Source organism: Trematomus bernacchii, unplaced genomic scaffold (assembly GCF_902827165.1).
Source record: "Trematomus bernacchii unplaced genomic scaffold, fTreBer1.1, whole genome shotgun sequence".
Classification (NCBI taxonomy): domain Eukaryota; kingdom Metazoa; phylum Chordata; class Actinopteri; order Perciformes; family Nototheniidae; genus Trematomus; species Trematomus bernacchii.
The window spans coordinates 2,653,825-2,673,866 of NW_022987582.1; the positions used below are offsets into that span (position 1 = coordinate 2,653,825).

The window sequence follows — 20,042 nt, forward strand, 5'->3', positions numbered from 1 at the left end:
TGCTGTTTGGGTTTGTGGGACCCGTTTTCAGTGTTTACTAAAATAAATTGTATGCAATTTAATTATTTTAACCTGCTTTATTTGGGGGTGGACCTCACATCCTCTAGGGGGGTCTGGGGGCCTGCACCCCTGGGAAGATTTTTTTTTAAATGTTGAAGTTAAATGCATCAATCTGGTGCACTTTGAGCACAACATGAATTGATGGATACAGCTCTCAACACTCATATGAAATGGAGCTGTATACTTTTCAATAATCTAAACATCTTTAGAATATGATCACAACCAATAACAAATCATTTAAACTTGTTTATTCTTATCTTATGTTACCTATAGTTAGCAATATTTCTTTTTATTTATGCATATTTGACTAATCACTCCCCTTTTAAACTTTTTTTTTTTTTTTTACTGTCCTATAGTACACATTGGAATGATTTCTTACTTATTTTTTACAACTATATTAAATAGATAAAGGTGTGCTCTCTCTCTCTCTCTCTCTCTCTCTCTCTCTCTCTCTCTCTCTCTCTCTCTCTCTCTCTCTCTCTCTCTCTCTCTCTCTGTCTCGCTCGCAGAGGCTGTGTGCTCCTCCGTGGCGATGGCTCTGAAGATGGGAGGTGATATTCTATAAATGTTCACGTTCACACAGTCAGTTGATTTTTGCCGGCCGTCTTTCCTGCAACGGCAGTTTTTCTGTATTTCCTTTATTCTGTAATATGACTTGATCGCTTTTAAACTGCGCACACTGAGCTCTGATTGGTCAGCAGGCAGTGCTTTCACTGACTTGATCTCCTGGAACGGCTAACCTGCTCCGGAGCAGGTTAGCCGTTCAGCATAAGTTACCATGGAGATCTAGCCCGGTAAGAAGAGAACCAGCGTCGTAGGACCGGAAACCCAGAGTTTACCCTGAAGTTAGCTCGCTAAGCGAAAATCCGGCTTCATAGTACAGGCCTCAGGTGCTGTGGACTCTCTCTGGTCATAAATCTACATTTGTTCATTGTAAAGTGAAACCTGAACTTACCTGTTTGTGCAAAAAGATATTACTTAAAAAACAAACTGAAAACTATTCCTAGCACCACTAAACACTCCTGGTTTAATCCTGAGGTATTTGTGTTATGTAAGGCATTGCACCCACCTGCTTTGTGGAGGAATTAAAGCTTAAATGTTGAGTGCTTATCAAGGAGGTGCAGTTTGTTAACCAAGGGATGTGTTGTGTTACACACTGACTGTAGAGTACACCACTGGGAATATATTTCAGTTATGTTAACAAAAAGTAGTGCCCGTTGAGCGTACAGTAGATGTCTTAATCATTACATTTGAACAGGAGTATTTTCTCCATAAAATCCTATGTTTTCAACTTTCTTTCCTCAGAGAACATGCCTGCGATCATAGTTGAATGTGTGTTCGGAGAGGAAAAACATTACATGTTACTTGTTAGACGCTTTTATCCTAAGCGACTTACATACTCAATACTGTGGACAATCCCCACAGGACCAATTTGGGGTGAAGTGTCTTGCCCAGGGACACAACGACATGCTGACTGCAGTGGGGTTTGAACCTGTGCTCCCCTGATACAAACACCAACGCACTAGTTCACTGCGCCACACATTTCCCAAATACATTTTGTCAATTTTCTCATCACTGGGTTTTATAGCTTGTTAACAATCTCATGATCTCAGGAGAGTATCTTCACAAATGATAATAAAATATGAGAGGTTAGGACACAAAGTCTTCTGTGCATCAATAAGTGACGGATCTGAGCTCAGTGGGGTCTGCGTTTAATTTATCATTTCAAAGCTGATCAAGGTAACACTGCATTAAAGAGGTCAGCATAAAGCCTGAAGGAGATACTGATCAAAGCAAGCAGATAAATAGCTATTTTAGTTTAAACATGTGCACTAAAAGCACGAGCCACAAACTTTAAGAGTATTTATCTCGGCTGTCTGTATTTTATTTATAGTCAAATTATATTTCATGAAATTAGTAATGGCAAAGCGAATAGCAAGTACATTTGCATTGTGTCATATAGGAACATTTAATTTTAGGCATGAGTATGCACTAACTTCCTTAAAGCAGATGTGTGTCTGTTTAGTTGAGGTTTAACTCAGTAATTGTAATTATTTTGACTCGGATCTCACAAGCCATAACATTTGAAAATTCGATTGAATGGTCCTTTTTTAAAACATTTTTCTCATCATCATTGAAAAATATATTGAAATGATCATGTGTTATTTTCTGTACCAGATAGGGAAGTCACATTCACCTTGATATAAAGTCATTTAATGGAAGAGGCAGATGTCATGTCGGAACACAAGTGCACTTTATTGAAATGGTTTAGTCAGTGTACAGGTTGCCTCCCCCGGCCTGGCATCCCATCATCAATGCCTGTCAGAACAATGCAGTTAACCAACATTTGGAATGACTCAAAAGAAAATAGAAAGATTAACATTTGTTTTAAGTCACCAGATGCAACAGCTGAACACTGTTTTTTTTTTGTTTTTTTTAAACATTACGGTGTCCTTCATCGTTAAGAGTTTAAAATCTTGAGTCACGCGCCAAAATAACTGAAGCCAAGCTAAAGAGATGGTCGTCCAGGCTCTGGAGGGTCAGAGTCTTCACCACAGATGTTTCAGTGGCTTAGTACTCCTCCCCTTCTTCTCCTTCGTCCCCCACGCTGTCGGTGCCCACCTCCTCATAATCCTTCTCCAGGGCGGCCATATCCTCTCTGGCCTCAGAGAACTCTCCCTCCTCCATCCCCTCTCCAACGTACCAGTGGACGAAGGCCCTCTTGGCGTACATCAGGTCGAACTTGTGGTCCAGGCGAGCCCAGGCCTCTGCGATGGCGGTGGTGTTGCTCAGCATGCACACGGCCCTCTGCACCTTGGCCAGGTCTCCTCCAGGAACCACGGTGGGGGGCTGGTAGTTGATGCCCACCTTGAAGCCAGTGGGACACCAGTCCACAAACTGGATGGTGCGCTTGGTTTTGATGGTGGCGATGGCAGAGTTGACATCTTTGGGCACCACATCACCACGGTACAGGAGGCAGCAGGCCATGTACTTGCCGTGGCGGGGGTCGCATTTCACCAACTGGTTGGCCGGCTCGAAACAGGCGTTGGTGATGTCAGCGACCGACAGCTGCTCGTGGTAGGCCTTCTCTGCAGAGATAACTGGGGCGTAGGTGGCCAGAGGGATGTGGATACGAGGGTAGGGCACCAAGTTGGTCTGGAACTCAGTCAGATCCACATTCAAGGCACCATCGAAGCGCAGGGAGGCGGTGATGGAGGAGACGATCTGTCCAATCAGCCTGTTGAGGTTGGTGTAGGTGGGGCGCTCGATGTCCAGGTTCCTGCGGCAGATGTCGTAGATGGCCTCATTGTCCACCATAAAGGCACAGTCGGAGTGCTCCAGGGTGGTGTGGGTGGTCAGGATGGAGTTGTAGGGCTCGACCACAGCGGTGGACACCTGGGGGGCGGGGTAAACCGCAAACTCAAGCTTGGACTTCTTGCCGTAGTCAACAGAGAGACGCTCCATCAGCAGGGAGGTGAAGCCAGAGCCGGTTCCTCCTCCAAAGGAGTGGAAGATCAGGAAACCCTGGAGCCCTGTGCACTGGTCAGCCTGGAAATAAGGGATAATGGTTTTAAATGTTTTGCCATCAATCGAAATATATTTTTATTTTAAAGGCTTCACTTGCAACATGTAAATGAGATGAAGAGCTCACCAGTTTGCGAGTCCTGTCAAGAACCAGGTCGATGATCTCCTTGCCGACGGTGTAGTGACCGCGGGCGTAGTTGTTGGCTGCGTCCTCCTTACCGGTGATCAGCTGCTCGGGGTGGAAGAGCTGGCGGTAGGTTCCTGTACGGACTTCATCTGAGGAACAACACGGGTACAGTCATGGGTATTGAACCAGAATAATCCAGAATATTTTAGATACACGTCTATTCTACTGTAGATATTATATTTGCTGTTTATTGATTTTATTTTATTATTTATATATTTTAATGCCTGAACACACTGCTGCGGCAACAAAATAATTTCCCAATTTGGGTTCAATAAGCATCTATTTATCCGTCTGTCCTACCCGTCTTCTTCAAAAATATTATTACACGTTTAAATAAAAATATGTGTATCCTTACCGATGACAGTGGGCTCTAGGTCCACAAAGACGGCTCTGGGGACGTGTTTGCCGGCTCCAGTCACGCTGAAGAAGGTGTTGAAGGAGTCGTCTCCTCCTCCGATGGTCTTGTCACTCGGCATCTGACCGTCAGGCTGGATGCCGTGCTCCAGGCAGTAGAGCTCCCAGCAGGCATTGCCCATCTGGACTCCGGCCTGGCCGACATGCATAGAGATACACTCACGCTGTGGAGGAGAGACAAACAGTTATTTTATTAAAGAGCAGATTACATTTTTGAATTTGAACAGATACATTCCATGTCAGTTTATACAGTGCAATCACTGACCTCCTTATACAAGTACTACAACGTATGTTAATACAAACCGTTTCCATGTGTCAATTTGACAAATAAAACACAACTGGATTCAACTCTAAAATTGTGATTTGTCGCAATTAAATTAACCAATTACCAACACTATCTACACACTATTAGATATACAGTCACAGGGATACATTAAAAAAGGTTGGGAGGGAGGGGTACATTACAATATGGCCGATTTATTGGACAATATTTCCCTAAAAATCATTCCCTTTTAAATTGTGTTTTGGGCGCTGACAGGTTATAAACCCTAACTTTGTGCTGAGTCACGTGTTCCTGTCCGGCCTCCCAAAACGAGCAACATCTCTCCTCCCTACTGCAAAGCCCTGCCTTTCTGTAACGTTCCTGGACAGACTCGTTATCTGATGGAGTCTTCTAGCTCGCCGGCTTACAGTAATGTCTTCCAAACCCACAAAAATGGGAAAACAGTTTTTCGCATACCGTTTTATACTGTATGCTTTCATTCCTATTAAACTGAAAAAAAAATTGCCCAGATGTCGATTCAGTATCTTTGACTGTAGTTTAAAGCGATGGAAGTTACGTTTTAACGGCCAATTTCAACCGTTATGATTTGAACTGCGCCAACTGTTTGGACTAAAGCCACCTCAATTTAGGCACATAAACGGGATTTTAACCGCAAAAAATCAAATTACCGGTAGTTTTATTATTTATATAATTGTTTTGTTCGTCAGTACTCACCATTTTTGTAGGATTTTTCCCCTGCTTCTTTCAGACACTGAAGAATCGGTTGTTGAAGGTTGTAGTGAAAGGAGGAAAGGAGCTGCCTATATTTATAATTTTCTGAGGGGGCGGAGACACAATTTAAATTTCTTTCTGGCGCCAGTGGCGCGAGCAAACGCTGGGCAGAGGTGCATTCAGGCATGGCTCGAAATATTCCGATCCTACACGTTAGCTGTGTCATCTAAAATAACTGTTTTTAATTTTCGTTCTATTGAACGTCCAGAAACGTTTGAATTAAGATCAGCAATTATTGTTTCATCGTCTAAAAAAGTGTATTATATATTCACCCCATGCAAACGTTTTAGGCTTCTATTTATGTCGGCCCTGAATTGGAAAAGGCATGAAAATATCACACACAGAGTTGAATTATTTTGTTTCTAATCTCAACAACACACAAGCTGAACATATCCCCATAATTTATAGAATATCAAAAGCTAAAACTACTACTACAAGTTTGTTTTCATTGTATTTTTAACCTGAAAGTTACTAGAATACACACAAATAGTCTTATTTGTGATCTCTTAAGTTCGGAAGGCGAATGTAGGAGAAGCACTTGAAGGCAGCATTACTCAAATAAGGAAGCAGGCTCTCTCTCTCTCTCTTTCTCTCATTCAATTCAATAGCTTTATTCTAATAATAACAATAATAATAATAATTCATTACATTTATTAGAGCGCTCTCCCAAATGCTCAAAGCACTTCACATTATATATTACACTTTATTAGCATTACCATAGTTACATACAGTATTGCTAAAGCTCTGTGCAGTTGCAACATCTATACACAAATACATACATAAAAACAAACTGCTACATTTTTAACATAAGCAAGAACATTTAATTTTAATTTTTACAAGGAACACACATTCATTCAATTCATATAATACATTAATACAAAAATAAAATGTAAAAAAGATGTGAGACCTGAGGCCTGTACTACGAAGCTGGATTTTCGCTTAGCCGGCTAACTTCAGGGAAATCTCGGGCTTTCCGGTCCTACGATGCTGGTTCTCTTTTTAGCAGGCTAGATTTCCATGGTAACTTATGCTGAGCGGCAAACCTGCTCCGGAGCAGGTTAGGTGGCAGGCTAAGAGATCAACTCAGTGAAAGCACTGCCTGCTGACCAATCAGAGCTCCGTGTGCGGAGTTTAAAGCGATCAATTCATATTACAGGATAGAGGAAATACAGAAAAACTGCCGTTGCAGGAAAGACGGCCGGCCAAAATCAACTGACTGTGTGAACGTGAAAATTAATAGAATATCCCCTCCCATCTTCAGAGCAATCTGACTATTATAATATTAGCGTTAAGAAAGCTTACTTAAATATCTGCCACGACATAAGTAACCGGATCAGAGTAACATTAAGTACAGTCCGCGGCACTGTGAGTGCAGACGTCGATGTGTCCCATCAGTGGCGTCGCCTGGCCTGGGCATCCGGGGCCATGCCAGCATGGACCGTGTTGTTAGCATCTGGTTAGCTAGCTGCACTAACGGACATAAGGAGCTGTTTGTTGCACAAGAAGCTGGAGGAGAGTCCTCTCCTCTCAGACTGAGAGACTCAGGTGAGCTAAAGGACTCTCTGAGTGTTTAGATACATAACTTTAGTCTAAGTTATCTCAGTGGGTCTCAAACGGTTTGGTCACAAATTATTCAAGAGATTATTTCCGCGGCACACCTTCATATGATCATTATAGATATAAAATAAATAAGAGAATAAAGGAAAAACAGTTATGAAATACTATATGGCAGTAAAACAAGAATAGAGTTTAAAAGGGGAGTGATTAGTAAAATATCCATAAAGAAAAAGTACATCTGTTTACAGTTCTGCTTCATATGGGTGTTGAGAGAGGTATCCATAGATCTCTTCATTTTGCTCTCAAAGTGCACCAGATTGATGCATTTAACTTCAATATTTAAAAAAAAATCTTCCCGGGGGAGCATCCCCCCGGACCCCCCTAGAGGAGGTGAGCCCCCCACTCATAAAAAATACCACTTTACCCCTGCCTATATGCCGTGAGCTGATTATCGAGCCTTCATTGTAACAGTCGTGGGTGTACTGTGTGTGTGCATGTGGGGAGTGTTGCAGTGAAAAATGCCACTGTAGTGCCGCCGCCACTGTGGGCTAAGCCCCGAATGTTTTCAGGTCCAGGCGACGCCCCTGTGTCCCATTATCATTCATATCATATCACATCATAATGTATCATATATTTCCTTATTTGAGTCAGCTTCTTGAGCCGTATCTGGCCGTGCAACACTCACAGTGTCACATACTGTATGCAGAAGTATTATTTTAAGCAACACATTAAGTTGACGAAACACTCGAGTAAAATTCTCCTAATTAAAGTCAGATCCACTCGTGTCTTGGACGGGGCAGTGATTTCATAAACCTGTTAATGTACGCATTCAAACACTTTTTCTTTTACCAGCTGTATTCACCTTGCAGGTGCAGCTATGTGGCTTTTATCCTGGATAAAGTGTTTAAGTCATGGATGTTTAAAGTTTAACTTCTTCATATTTGACTAATATTAAAGTTCACTTTTCATTCAGGAAGTATGACGCTGCGCTGTCAGTACGCTTGTCCGTGTTTGAGATTGGTCGAATGCTCCAAATACCACCCCTTTCATGTGAACGCGCACCTAACTAGATAGGACACGGCTGGCTTGAGCGATCCACTTGATAACCAGCGTCGTAGTACAGTTTAGCCAGAGCGCGTATGTTTTGGATTGGGCCAACCGGCTAACTCAAACATATCCAGGTTAGGTTGAACCAGCTTCGTAGTACAGGCCTCTGGAGTAAATTCACAAGCTACCCTGCAGTATACAAAGTAATTAAAACTAGCTGCAACATGACCAGTTTTGATAAACCCATTCATGGATCAATAATTATTATCACAACATATAGTATATATTATTCTGAAATGGGCCAACCTGCATAATGAGTACTTTCACTTTTGGTACTTTAAATATATTTTGATGCTAATACTTTTGTACTTTACTTGAGTAACATTTTGAATACAGGTATTCATTCAGAGTCCCACTGAACAGTTAAAACCTGTTATTCTTTAGCAACGTGACTCCACTCAAACTCTCATCCTTAGGGGTATTTAAAACACAAACTGGATAGCATGTTATAGGAAAAGCAAGGAATGTCTGTAATGACAAGTAATGTAATGTTGATTGACATAGAAAATATGAAAAATCTATTTTATTTTAATAAAATGATCTTAAAACAAGACGATCTTCGTATCAAAACCCCTTCATCAATAAAAACAGACATTTTTACAAAAAACGATGATATTTACATCAAGAAGCAGCAGTGAAAATACAGTATATTCAAAGAAAAGTACAAAAAAAAAGAGCTGCACAAGCTGTGAACAGTAAACATCGTCAAGAGGAATGCCTCTAAACAACACTGACACTACCAATCACTTAGCAGTGAATTTCATATCAAAAATCTCTCATCCACCAGAGTCTTGTTGACGAGGTTCTTCCTTCCCAGAGTGTTACGGATCAAGCGAAATATCTGTAAATAATGAAATGCCGTTGAATATATGTTCATTTAAACGCATTGAAGGTATCATAATCAATATACCCCTAATACTTACTATTTGCTGTACGCATGTAAGCACAGCTGCAAGCACAAAGCTCTGAGACCCGAGATCAACGACACAGAAAAACAAAGTGTCGAAAATGAGCAGCGTAGCCTCATTTCCATAAAACAGTACGTCACTGAAAGTGTGGGCCTCATCTGCGAGGAGAAAATCAAACAGACCTTAAATAAACATAAATGCGCTTATAAACACACCGAAATGTACAGCCTACCTGGGCTGAGGTCATTACCATTGTAAAAGATGCTTTTTTCACTCGGCTCAAGGAACTCCATCCCTATGACCCTCTCAAACATCAGCTTGTCTCTCACTATATAGTCCATGTCAGGATGTGCCTGAGGGAAATAACTCAATGTTAGAAACAGAACAATCTCGCCTCCACATGACATTTTTCAATTAATGTAAACAACTAATTTACTTTACAATGTAACAAATAAATTATACAATCAAACTATGCTGGGTTCAATGTGCTTGTGTGAATTAACTAGCGTGCGTTTCTACTGACATGGTCTATAACGGATCCCAGGAAGTAGTTCATGGTCTGGTATCCTCGGGCCCTCTGCTCAAACTGGTTAGCTGAGGATGTGTCCATCAGCCGCGATGGCCCGTTCCTCTGCAGCACAGGAGTCAAGCAACCATTAAAATCGGAAACCAGGAAGCACATTTTTTTCTTTGTTCAGATCAACACAACAGCGAAAGCACACACCCTGCCGATCTGCTCCCGTATCCTGTCATACTGCAATCGCAGGCGGTTGGTCAGAGACACCTGAAAGGTCTGGGTGTCTGAGTTGGGCAGTAAACCTCTCTGACCACACAAGGACTCCTTTAGTCAGAAAAGGAAGAAAGAGAATGGATTAAATGTGAAATCAACAATGTCATACATATGCTAGAGCTTCTAACACATCATGTAATCTGTTGGAGTACATACAGATTCTCTATTCAAATTGTTGTTCATTTCCTCCATGTTTGTGTCTGCATGCCCATGTACTGATCGCCCGTGAATGTAGTAGCCAAAACAACGGTGAGATAGCAGCAACACGGAAATCTAATTAGAAAAACACGTACAAATATGATTTACACTTAATAAAACAATTCAGGACATATAAATTGTTTAAAATGTTGTATAAACATTGATACTTACATTACTGATGGAGCAGAGATCAACAAACTGACGGATTTTGTCCTCTATAAAGTGCTCATGAAACACAGTGAAGAAAATAACCTGTAGGGATAAATCATTTTCTTTTAACAAGTCTCAAGCAATTCCCAAGTCACTGTGGTGAGAGTCAAGCAAGTCAAGTCAAGTCATGCTCAGGTCAAGCAAGTCAAGTCATACGAAATTCTGATGAATAACCCCAGTTTCCGCATTTATTTATTTATTTCCGGATACTGTGAGAGTCACGGACATGAATTCATAGATCAAGGCAGACATGTTTTGCCGATCCGGTGCTTAAACAAATAGCTTTACACCCCTAGCCGAAATGTCCCTAAAATGAAGTCCAGTTCTAAATATATCTCAAATAATGTATGCACTGTCATTTCCCCACATAAACACAACAGTCTGCAATGAAACGGTTGTCTCCTGTGTGCTCCACTTCCTCCTTGGCGCACCGGTAACCGTTTTTTTTTTCATTGCCCTCCGTACAATACAAAAACAAATGCAAATATTTAATTTGAGTTAGAGTTAGAGTCATCTGTCTCAAGTCAAAGTCAAGTCTAGTCTTTTATCAACGTTAGTCAAGCAAGTCTCAAGTCCAAAAATATGCGACTCGAGTCCCACACCTGTGGTTTACAGTACTCCCCTCAATTCTTAAGAAAGACAAGCAGAGGTGAGAAATCAAAGGGCAGGTGACAGACAAGAGAGGAGAATGACTGGTGGACGTTTTACCTGCAGAAATCCGATGCAGAGCCACAGTGTGGATGACAGACCGTAGCGCAGCATGATGCTGTATGAGGGGGTGTACTCCTGAGAGGAGCGCTGTAAAATTGGCCAGGGGTCCCTCAGGGCGAGGTTGGAGAACCCTAGCACCTAAACATTACAACATATGTTAGCAATGCAATCAACGAGGAATCGTTAAATAACAAAAACTGAAACAACTGATTGGATTTGTTGTTGAAAGATGTACTTCAAGAAAGAAGAGCACGGCCATGATCTGAAAAGTTGGGCTGATCTTGCGGATGGTCTGGATCTCGTTCCATTCATTGGCCACAAAGTAGGTCCTCCAGATGCTGACAGGAGAGGGGTCACGTTTCGGCTCACCAGCAGCTGAAACAACAGAGAATATCTTGAATGAAATATGTTGAATAAAATATGCTTTCTTGTTAAGACTTTAAGACACGTGTCAAACTCAAGGCCCGGGGGCCAAATCAGGCCCTTGGTGGATTTAATTTCGGCCCGCAGGATAATTTGTAATTACTATTAGATCTGGCCCGCCGGTATATTGCACGCACACCTTCACTCAATCCTGAGGATTTCCTCAGCTCAGAGCCTGACCCCAAACATTGATGAACTTGCACCCGAGATGAGATGCCAAGTATCTGGCTTGAACTAGCATCACAGAGCAGCACACTGAGTTTCAATGGATGTTTCCTTCTGCACTTTTTTTCTTCTTGCAACAACACGGCATGTTTGGTTTTTTCTTTGAGGGAAATTGTTTTTTTGAAGCTGTTGTTGGCCTGTGGAAAAATGTAATCATAAGAAATGACTCCGGAAAATCTGCAGATAGAGCCATAAGAAATGAATGCAACTGATTATTTAATGTTTAATGTTGTTTTTATAGGCAATAATTTAAGCTGTGTTAGTTCCAGGTTTAATATGTGCAATAAGTTCATTTCAATACGTTTTGCAATAAACATTGAACCAGTCCGGCCCTCGACTAGTACCCATTTTTTTATTTTGGCCCACTGTGTATTTGAGTTTGACACCCTTGCTTTAAGATATAATCTCAATTTGTTCGTACCTTGAACAGTTCTGTTAGCTTTGCATCGTGGCCTCTCCCAGTCAATAAAGAAAACATCAATGGACACCTGCATGAACAGCTTGTGGAGAAACTGGACAGCCTGGATATAAATACACAAAACAATATTTTGTATTTCCTTACAGAGGCACACCATCTAGCTTTCAAAAAGACACAAGTTGACATATGTTTAGTAAGTGACTAACCTTGAGAGCAAAGGCACAACCAACGTAGGTCACAAACTGTTCCTCCTGAGCAGGTAGTGGTAAGAGCACTGATACAAACTGTTGAGCCTAAACACAAACACAGAGACAAATGAATCACAGCAGTCAAAAGATCTCACGTAAATCTATGCATTGAAAATAATGTTTAGAGACAAAAGGTAAAGGAGGAAAAAGACTTGCCTTTAACGTCTAAAAGACGCAAAGAGGGGGAAATAGAGAAGGAAAAACAAGAGAAACACAAATTGTGTGTGGAAAAGAAATAAAGTTTAAAGAAGGTCTCAGAGAAGAATTAAGATACTTGTATAAACTCAACAAAATGTTGTATCAATCCTATAAAAGAAAGGACTTATATCACTAACCTTGTAAAAGATGAGCCAGTAAAGTCCGGTCCCCACGGTGACGGCAAAGAAAACATTGGCCAGATCTCCGGCATAAAAAATCAAGAACTTAAGCAGAGTCTGAGGGAGAAGGAGGGAGAGGCATACATCACCACCAACGCTGAGTTCTTTTAAGTCGAGGCTAAAAACACTACTTTTTAGAGCTGCCTACCCAGAAGCCTTTTAACTTGTTTTAGCACCTACCGTATTTACAATGTCGTTTGTAAACTATTTTGTATCTCATTAATGCATTGTTTTTAGGAATCTGTTATTCCATTATGTTTATTTATTGTGTTCCTCTCTGTTGTCTTACTATTATGTTAATGATCATGTAAAGCACTTTGAATTGCCTCTGCGTCTGAAATGTGCTATATAAATAAACGTACCTTACCAAGCTTTACACTAAAGTGTGGATTGACAAGGACATGTATTTGTGATGACCTTTTCTTGTTTGAATATAGAACAGAAAAGACACTACAAACCAAAACATAACAGCTGTACTGCACACAAAGCGTTGAAACAGAAACACAATTAAATAAATTGAGAAATATGATACAGTTACAGTAAGTGGAAATAAAAGATGGGGAAATACAGTTCCTAACTTTTAAAGCTGGCCTGCCCCAGTTCTGATATATTCCTGGGCATGGAAGAGTGTGGGATTAAAAGAGTTATGACTTTTCAAAGATGCAGTACCTCTGCATCAATGAGCGGAGAGGCGATCCTCCTCTTCCAGCTAACTGTCTTCAGCAGAGAGTAGATCAGGGCTACGCCAGCCATCACACCGATTGCGGTCTGTGAATACACAAAACCATCAGAGACACAGTTCATACCGTAACACATACTGTACACAAGAGCTTCTCCTTGTCATATTAGGCCATTTAACAATAAGAGTTTGTACTCACATCTGTCTTTATGCGAGCCTCATTCTGATCCATCTCATACTCCACAGCAAAAGTTGTCTAAAATCAGAATAATTTATTCAACATATTAAACAAAGGCTTGTTTTTGAGATTTACAGCCGTGACCTACTTACAGGGACCTATTGTTCTAGCATAGTACAGCAGTGTGCTAGGAGCATAGGAGTCTTGGAGCATATCAGCAAGGACAGAAATTAAGCTCAGCGCAAGTTCTTTCAGGAAGACTAGGTATATACATTCACTCCGCAGCTGCATATAATCAGCTCATCACGGGCGTTGTCAATTACATTCACCTCATTCTCCGGCAGCCAATCACTGTGCTGCAGCCAAACTTTAAAATGGTTCTCCTCTCTCCTGCAGTCAGCTGTGATTTCAGGTGTTCATGCTGCCGCCCGCCTCCTCCCCATCCACCTCCTTTCCTCATATCCAGTGCCAGGAGAGTTAACCCAAAGACCTCATCACACCTCCTCTTCATCCCCTCATCAAATCCAGATCTTCAGCATCATCACCAGTGTTCCCTATATGCTCACGGCTGCATCCCCCCTTTAGATATACGATTTGAGGATCGGGGTCTAATCGCCAAAGACTTAACATTTATCATATGACATGTGTCAATAAATGTTCTTTAAACAAAATGAAGTCTCTCCTGATTGAACTCTATTTATCAGAGTTCACCTTCAGAGTTTCACATAAGAGAAGATTAGTCCGTGTGGCGTCATCATCTCTTGTATTAATAACTGCTTGTACGAAGTAGCTCTCTCTGACTGAAACTCAAATGAGGTTTGAGCCTGCTTGCAAGTGTGACCAAAATGTATCAAAAGACAATCAAAATGTCCACCATATGAGACAAATGAAGAGACAGCAACTCATTAGCCAAAAGGTTAATATGCTAAACCTAAAATAAAAAGAAATTAGGATTGAAAACAGCAGCTATAGTTTGTGTGTGTTGACTCACAGTCACAGTTTGTGTATTGATATCGGTGATTGGAACGTCTCTGTAGGTCACAGTCATCAGAGGGGGGAAAACCTGTCCGTCCTGGGTTCGGGGAACCAGCTGGAACCTACCAAACACACGGTTGATCAAATAATCACCAATTCTCAAACAGTTAAAAAAAGAGGCTTTGACTATTGTTCTTTTATATGAAGCTGAAGTATAAATTGGCAGAAAACCTTATTTTGACACTGCTGGCTACACGGATGACTTTGGGCAGGGAACTGGTGCTCTTCTCTCTTCCACTCAGCGTATCGACAACAAACATGCGTCGAGACAGGTACCAGTTCTTCATGCTCTCTGCAAAATGGCAAATATATTAAAGCAATGCATACACACACACACAAAATTCAAACAGAATAGAATCCCACCTTGGTTGATTAGGCGCCCATTGTATTGCTGGTTATAGACCAGTGTAGGCAGGGGGAGAAGTTTTCTGTTCTCGCCTCCACCAAGATCCAAAAACACATCATAGAACAACGGTTCCGGGTGGGCGTCCAACAAGTCTGCTACTGAGAGATCACACTACACACACACACATATTATATTACAACTGGGCATTGCAAGATAGTTTGTGCACTGCCCCTGAGCTCAATTGAAAGAAAAGATACTCACACTCTCTTGGTAAGCAGTGCCAAAGCTGAAGGCTGCAGACTGTTTGGAAGTTGTTCCTGGACAAAGCTGAAAGAGCAGAAGAATAAAGGTGGAAAGGTGTAATTATCTATATTATTATACTATGTATGAAGCATTTAAAGGTAGGGTAGGTAATTCACTTCAGAAACACTTTTTGTTATATTCCATGGAATGCTCTTAACATCCCGATAGCAATGAATATATGAAATGCTTTGACAATAAATACATACAAATGTTTCATCTGTGGAAGCCGTGGCGCTGTAAAAAGCACGACCAATTATCTGAGCCGGCCCGTGGCAGATAACTGGATGGCCTACCTGCCTGTCAGCCTTCCATCTCGTGCACAAACTTATCTCGTGCCCTCATTGGTCATGTGCGCGTTCATGTGTGTTGGAGGAGGGGCTCTGTAAGGAAGTCTTAAGGAAGGGGCAGATTGTTTTCGGCTGCGTACTTTCAAATTCTAGCGCACTCGAGCTGGTTTCTCCATTCTTACCTACCCTACCTTTAACGCATTTCAAAATGTTTTCGATCCAAAATGTATATGCTCAAGCTGTCATGATTGATACTAAAGGAAATGTATGAACATGTGTAACCAACATGGCTGGGGAAAGGGTAACAAAGTATTTACCAGATACACCTAAATGAATATGCTTAACAAATATGCATGGAGTCAACAATAAGAAACGGCTTTTGTAATTCAGTTTCTGATCAACTCTTCTATATTGAGGGAAATCTCAACTGTGGAATCTCTTGAAGTCAGTCTTTTGAGAAGAATGACTTTTGGTTTCATTATTGGGCCAATGTTGTAAAACTAGGCAGTTCTAATCATATCTTAAAAATAAGTAACACTTGTTTTGTGTTTTCAGGCGTAAAATCCTTTTAATAAGTCATGTGCCATCTTACCTGGAGATTACCTGCTCCTACTTGTTCCCATCTGAGGAACTCTCCTCTGACATTATATACAGCAGCAAGCAGCCTAATGTCCGTGTTCTGTCGGACAAACAGAATGTGTCAGATAAAAAAAACGGTTTACTGCTGAATTTGTAGAATCTTTAAGCATTGATTTCATTGTGATAACTGGAGAATGATTCAAGTTCATCACTGACCTTGTTTCTTCCTCTGAAACTGAACTTAAGGGGAACAGGATCGGTCTGAAGCACTCGACCTGCCAGCCCAGGTTCGTCCCCGTAGTAAAGCCACGGCAGATTAACTCTCCTAGAGACGAAGTAACCAAAATGCAAAATAATTACAGTATATGGTTAGAAATCATGCTATTTAATCCATACATTGTATAGATGGCACAACATATACACATACTGTGTGCCATGATAGTGTTGATTACCAGTAAGAGATGTCTTGAGTTGAGCTTAAAGCAGCCCGAGATCTGAAGATGGTGTTAAAGAGGCCGCAGGCATCGGTGGAGACGCTGCTGAAGGAATGCATGTTCATCACACACATGTTCCCAAGAGCCTGACATGCCGTCAAGTTGGAGAATACCTGTAACAATACAAAACTGTTTATGAAACAGCTGGAATATACACAGAAAGTTAAGAAAATCCTCTCCTCATAAAAGTAAAAGATCCGTATGAGATACAATCTGACAGCACAGAAGATTAGTTCTAAAAGCTGTTTTAACAAAAGACAACACTTTCTGTATCCTTGTATTTACATGTGGACATTTATGAGATGCATTTTCGCATGAATTTGCATTTTTTTTATTTGAAAGGCTATGAATTGTCATAAATACCAACAGCTATCACAATTACAACAATTAAGCTACAACACCACATTGTAAATCATAGAATATTCTTGATGTCCGAACATAATGTTGGATCAGTAAAATAAAGAGTTAGAAATTACAAGGCAGGCTGCTGACGAGGAGTACAGGTTTTTGACAAACCAGGCAGACTGGACACTGAACTTCTGCAAGGGGAAAAAAGCGGAAAGCACAAATCAGATTGCATCAATATAAACAAAATTGAGTGAGCAAGTGAGAGAGGAAAGGGAAGACTCACCAGCTGAGCATAGTTGACACTGGGATTCACATTAGTGGAGAGGCTGCCTGAAGGGAAACATAGTCCTCCTGCCTGCAAATCGCATACCAACCAGTGAAGATGCATTAATGAATGAGTCTGATACTGAATGGTGTGTGTATGATGAGTCTGGAGGAGGGTGTGAGGGAAAAGGGTCAGCAGAACTCACCAGGACATTAGGAGGGTTACACACACAGGAGGAGTTAATGAAGGAATCCTGACATCTCTCACACCTGAAAAACAAAGTATAAAAACCGTACATACTGTACTATCAATCTTTTCTTATCACACTAGGGGTGCTAGAGACAGGCAGTTAACACTTATACGCCATTTATCAGAACAAACCACTTGTGTGAAAGAGTTTTATCTGGCATTGTAATGATGAGGTTTTAAGGGTTAGTGCTTATGAGGGGCACAGAGGGATAAAGAAAGGGAAGATACAGCCACATTTGACCTTCAACCAAATGTATTATGCAATCTGCACTGATTTCACTTCCTCATTTGACTGCAGGTCTGCTGTGCAAGGGTGACACACAGACTAGAATCAATATCCCTCAAAAGGGGATTGTTCCATTTTCATTCAAAGAAAGTATCTAACGCCTCTTAAATTAGACTATTGGCCTATTGTAACTGAACATGCTTTAATGCATGAAATGTAATCAGTCTACAGGACAGTACAATACATGGATTTGCACTGACTAACTCAGATGCCTTGGACGACTTCTTGAGTGTGAATATGTATGAAACTGAATATACCAGTGTTTCGGTTGTGAGGTATTGGTGCTGTACATACTTGTCTCCACTGTAGTTTGGCACAGTCAAACCAGGGGTATTTCCATTACATATTTCACACCTGGCCTCATCCAGAAGGTTTCCATTGGTATCTCTCTCCACTGAAAAACAACAGCTCATATTAAGCCTTTTTTTTTTACACAAAATGCTGCTAAATTTACAGCACGCACTTTTAACATTTAAGACTTTGAGAAGCATGTTTGCTATTCATGACTGGTAGTGTCTATGGTGACTCACCCAGGATATTGCCTGGTGGGCACTGGCAATTCCCCTCATCACTGAGACTGCCGGGACAGCGGACACACCCAAACCCATCTGTAATTACTGCCTGTAATGAGAGACAACTTGTCAACAAAGCAATATTACCAATGGGATTGCAATTGTGAAGTGAAAGTGAGATGCATTATCGACAGTATAATGTGAGATTAACAGCAATTTCCAGGGGAATTGTACGTACGGGTTTGTCAGTGGGACATTGCTGACATGTGATGGATGTCTTGTCGGTTATGAGAGTTTGGTAACCAGTTTTGCAAATGCAGCTCAGTCCTGCAAAAAAAGGAGAGCATTTATGCTGATTGAAGAGGGGTACGTTTTTAGATATTAGTTATTGTGATATTCAAGGTAATGGGCTCATGCCTCAATTCGAGGAAATACTTGCTATAAATCATGACTTATAATCATTATGGAGTGTTACCTTTTGAGGAATTAGTTAAATAGAAAAAAAGACCTACACACATATAGAGAGTAATCATTAGATTATGGAAAATATTAACAGTACCACACATTTGATTTTTTGTGTGATCTAAACTACTGTGAAGTATGTCCATAATAGATGACAAGACTTTAGATCAGTCAGAAAAAATGTTATCGTAATATCTCCTTAAATAAAGTCTTTCGGCACAGAGGCATTCATTCAAACGTCAAACTGTGCATCCTGTTTGTAGGTGGATTTCCCCATCAATACTTTTATCTAAGCTAACTAGCCTTTTACTAGCTAACTGTTACCCAGTTCATTGTGGATTTGTTGGGTCGTGGATGGCTGTTCGAGTCTTTGTTAAAATTAATTATTTTTGATAAACCACAAGGTTAAATTGGCATATATATAGTCAATATGCTACATGACTTGTTGTGTGATGGTAACCTACCTGTTGTGCTCCGGAGCTGATTTGAACCGCAGCTCACACACGAGAGACTTGAGATATCGAAAAATTCGTCCCCACTACAGTCTGAAGGAGACTTGAAAGGGATGACAAACTGCTGGCAATCAAAAATATCTATGTATACAGACAGAAATAATGTTATAATAGGCACTTTGTATCTGCTAACAACAGACGGTAGCGTCCCCGTCGCCATGGTAAACAACGGACCTTCTTTGGGTTTTTTTTACCCACAATCCTATTCAGCATGCGTGATGACGTCGTGACCAGTTCACGTGTGCGTCACGTTCTACCTTCTGAATTTAAAATTGATCTGTAATAATAATATGAATACATTTGAAGCAATACAATACAAATACAAGTTATCTGTGGGTTTCTATTTGAATAAACACATTTAAAAAGGCCCTATTCAATGCAGTGTCTGAATGTACTTGTACTTTGTGCTTTTAACCTATATCTCAATATTGTAGGCCCACTTTTCCTCCACAACTAGTTACTGCAGGTTTAGGTTACTAGAACCTCATACAAAAATCCATTGATAAATAATGATATATTGCCATGGATTAAGCTACCTAGCAGTAAATAAAGACATCAAAATTAGCTCCCTTTTAACCAGCTGCCACGTAATACTTAAAATATAATCAATTTATATTACACTCAAGTCAAATAGTACTTATTCTGCCAGTCTATGACTAACTATTAATTGGTAGCAGATGCTTTATAATTATTTTAAAAGACTAGTAACTATGTACTGTGGGATGTGTGTTTTAACCTGGAAGGCCTTGTTAAGACCATAGACTGTATATATAAAGGTTAAGACACAATGGAAACTCATTTAAAATGTGAAATGCATTCATCTTTGATAGAAGTGTCATGATTGCCATGCGATACACTGAAAAGTCTCTAAAATGGTTGACCTTAAACTTACTGTGAAGAAACTATCTCCAGACAATCTCCAGATGCAAAACTGCCTCATCTAACACAGCAAGTCTCACATACTTCAAATCTACAACCTTCATGCAGTCTTACTTGAATCCAATAAAGCATGTTTTCTTCTGAGATACCGTCCTTCTGTGCAGTATCTTTATAGGTAAATGTAATTTCAAAATATAGACTTTTTCAAAATGTGAA

At 40.6% G+C, this 20,042-nt stretch overlaps 2 protein-coding genes across 2 annotated transcripts; both read right to left on the reverse strand.

The window, feature by feature from the left end:
• Positions 1-2,292: 2,292 nt before the first annotated feature.
• On the reverse strand, positions 2,293-5,262 carry LOC117480622 (tubulin alpha chain-like). The gene is made up of 4 exons (XM_034127999.1): positions 5,184-5,262; positions 4,128-4,350; positions 3,713-3,861; positions 2,293-3,609 (listed from the first exon to the last, which is right to left on the reverse strand). The coding sequence occupies exons 1-4, from the start codon at positions 5,184-5,186 to the stop codon at positions 2,632-2,634; spliced, it is 1,353 nt and encodes a 450-aa protein (XP_033983890.1). The 5' UTR covers positions 5,187-5,262; the 3' UTR covers positions 2,293-2,631.
• A 3,146-nt stretch (positions 5,263-8,408) lies between these two features.
• Positions 8,409-19,128, reverse strand: tmem67 (transmembrane protein 67). Its single transcript, XM_034128174.1, has 28 exons — positions 18,900-19,128; positions 18,212-18,300; positions 17,992-18,082; positions 17,756-17,855; positions 17,132-17,195; positions 16,945-17,016; positions 16,790-16,852; positions 16,272-16,426; positions 16,036-16,144; positions 15,833-15,919; positions 14,912-14,977; positions 14,668-14,821; positions 14,476-14,596; positions 14,261-14,366; positions 13,291-13,347; positions 13,082-13,180; positions 12,371-12,469; positions 11,994-12,080; positions 11,791-11,890; positions 10,957-11,096; positions 10,719-10,859; positions 9,972-10,052; positions 9,759-9,875; positions 9,537-9,653; positions 9,336-9,443; positions 9,063-9,165; positions 8,828-8,970; positions 8,409-8,745 (listed from the first exon to the last, which is right to left on the reverse strand). Exons 1-28 carry the CDS (start codon positions 19,105-19,107, stop codon positions 8,665-8,667), a joined length of 2,958 nt encoding a protein of 985 aa, XP_033984065.1. The 5' UTR covers positions 19,108-19,128; the 3' UTR covers positions 8,409-8,664.
• Between the last annotated feature and the right edge of the window lie 914 nt (positions 19,129-20,042).

What these genes read in the sequence shown, in the direction of transcription:
- LOC117480622 (XM_034127999.1), bottom strand. An exon ending in CCTAGAGCCCACTGTCATCG is followed by an intron (nt 3,862 to 4,127) that starts GTAAGGATACAC and finishes GTTGTTCCTCAG; the next exon opens with ATGAAGTCCGTACAGGAACC. An exon ending in TTGACAGGACTCGCAAACTG is followed by an intron (nt 3,610 to 3,712) that starts GTGAGCTCTTCA and finishes CCTTATTTCCAG; the next exon opens with GCTGACCAGTGCACAGGGCT.
- tmem67 (XM_034128174.1), bottom strand. Translation starts at nt 19,107, where the DNA reads ATGGCGACGGGGACGCTACCGTCTGTTGTTAGCAGATACAAAGTGCCT. An exon ending in TGGGCGCCTAATCAACCAAG is followed by an intron (nt 14,597 to 14,667) that starts GTGGGATTCTAT and finishes GCCATTTTGCAG; the next exon opens with AGAGCATGAAGAACTGGTAC. An exon ending in ACAATTTGAATAGAGAATCT is followed by an intron (nt 9,654 to 9,758) that starts GTATGTACTCCA and finishes TTCTGACTAAAG; the next exon opens with GAGTCCTTGTGTGGTCAGAG.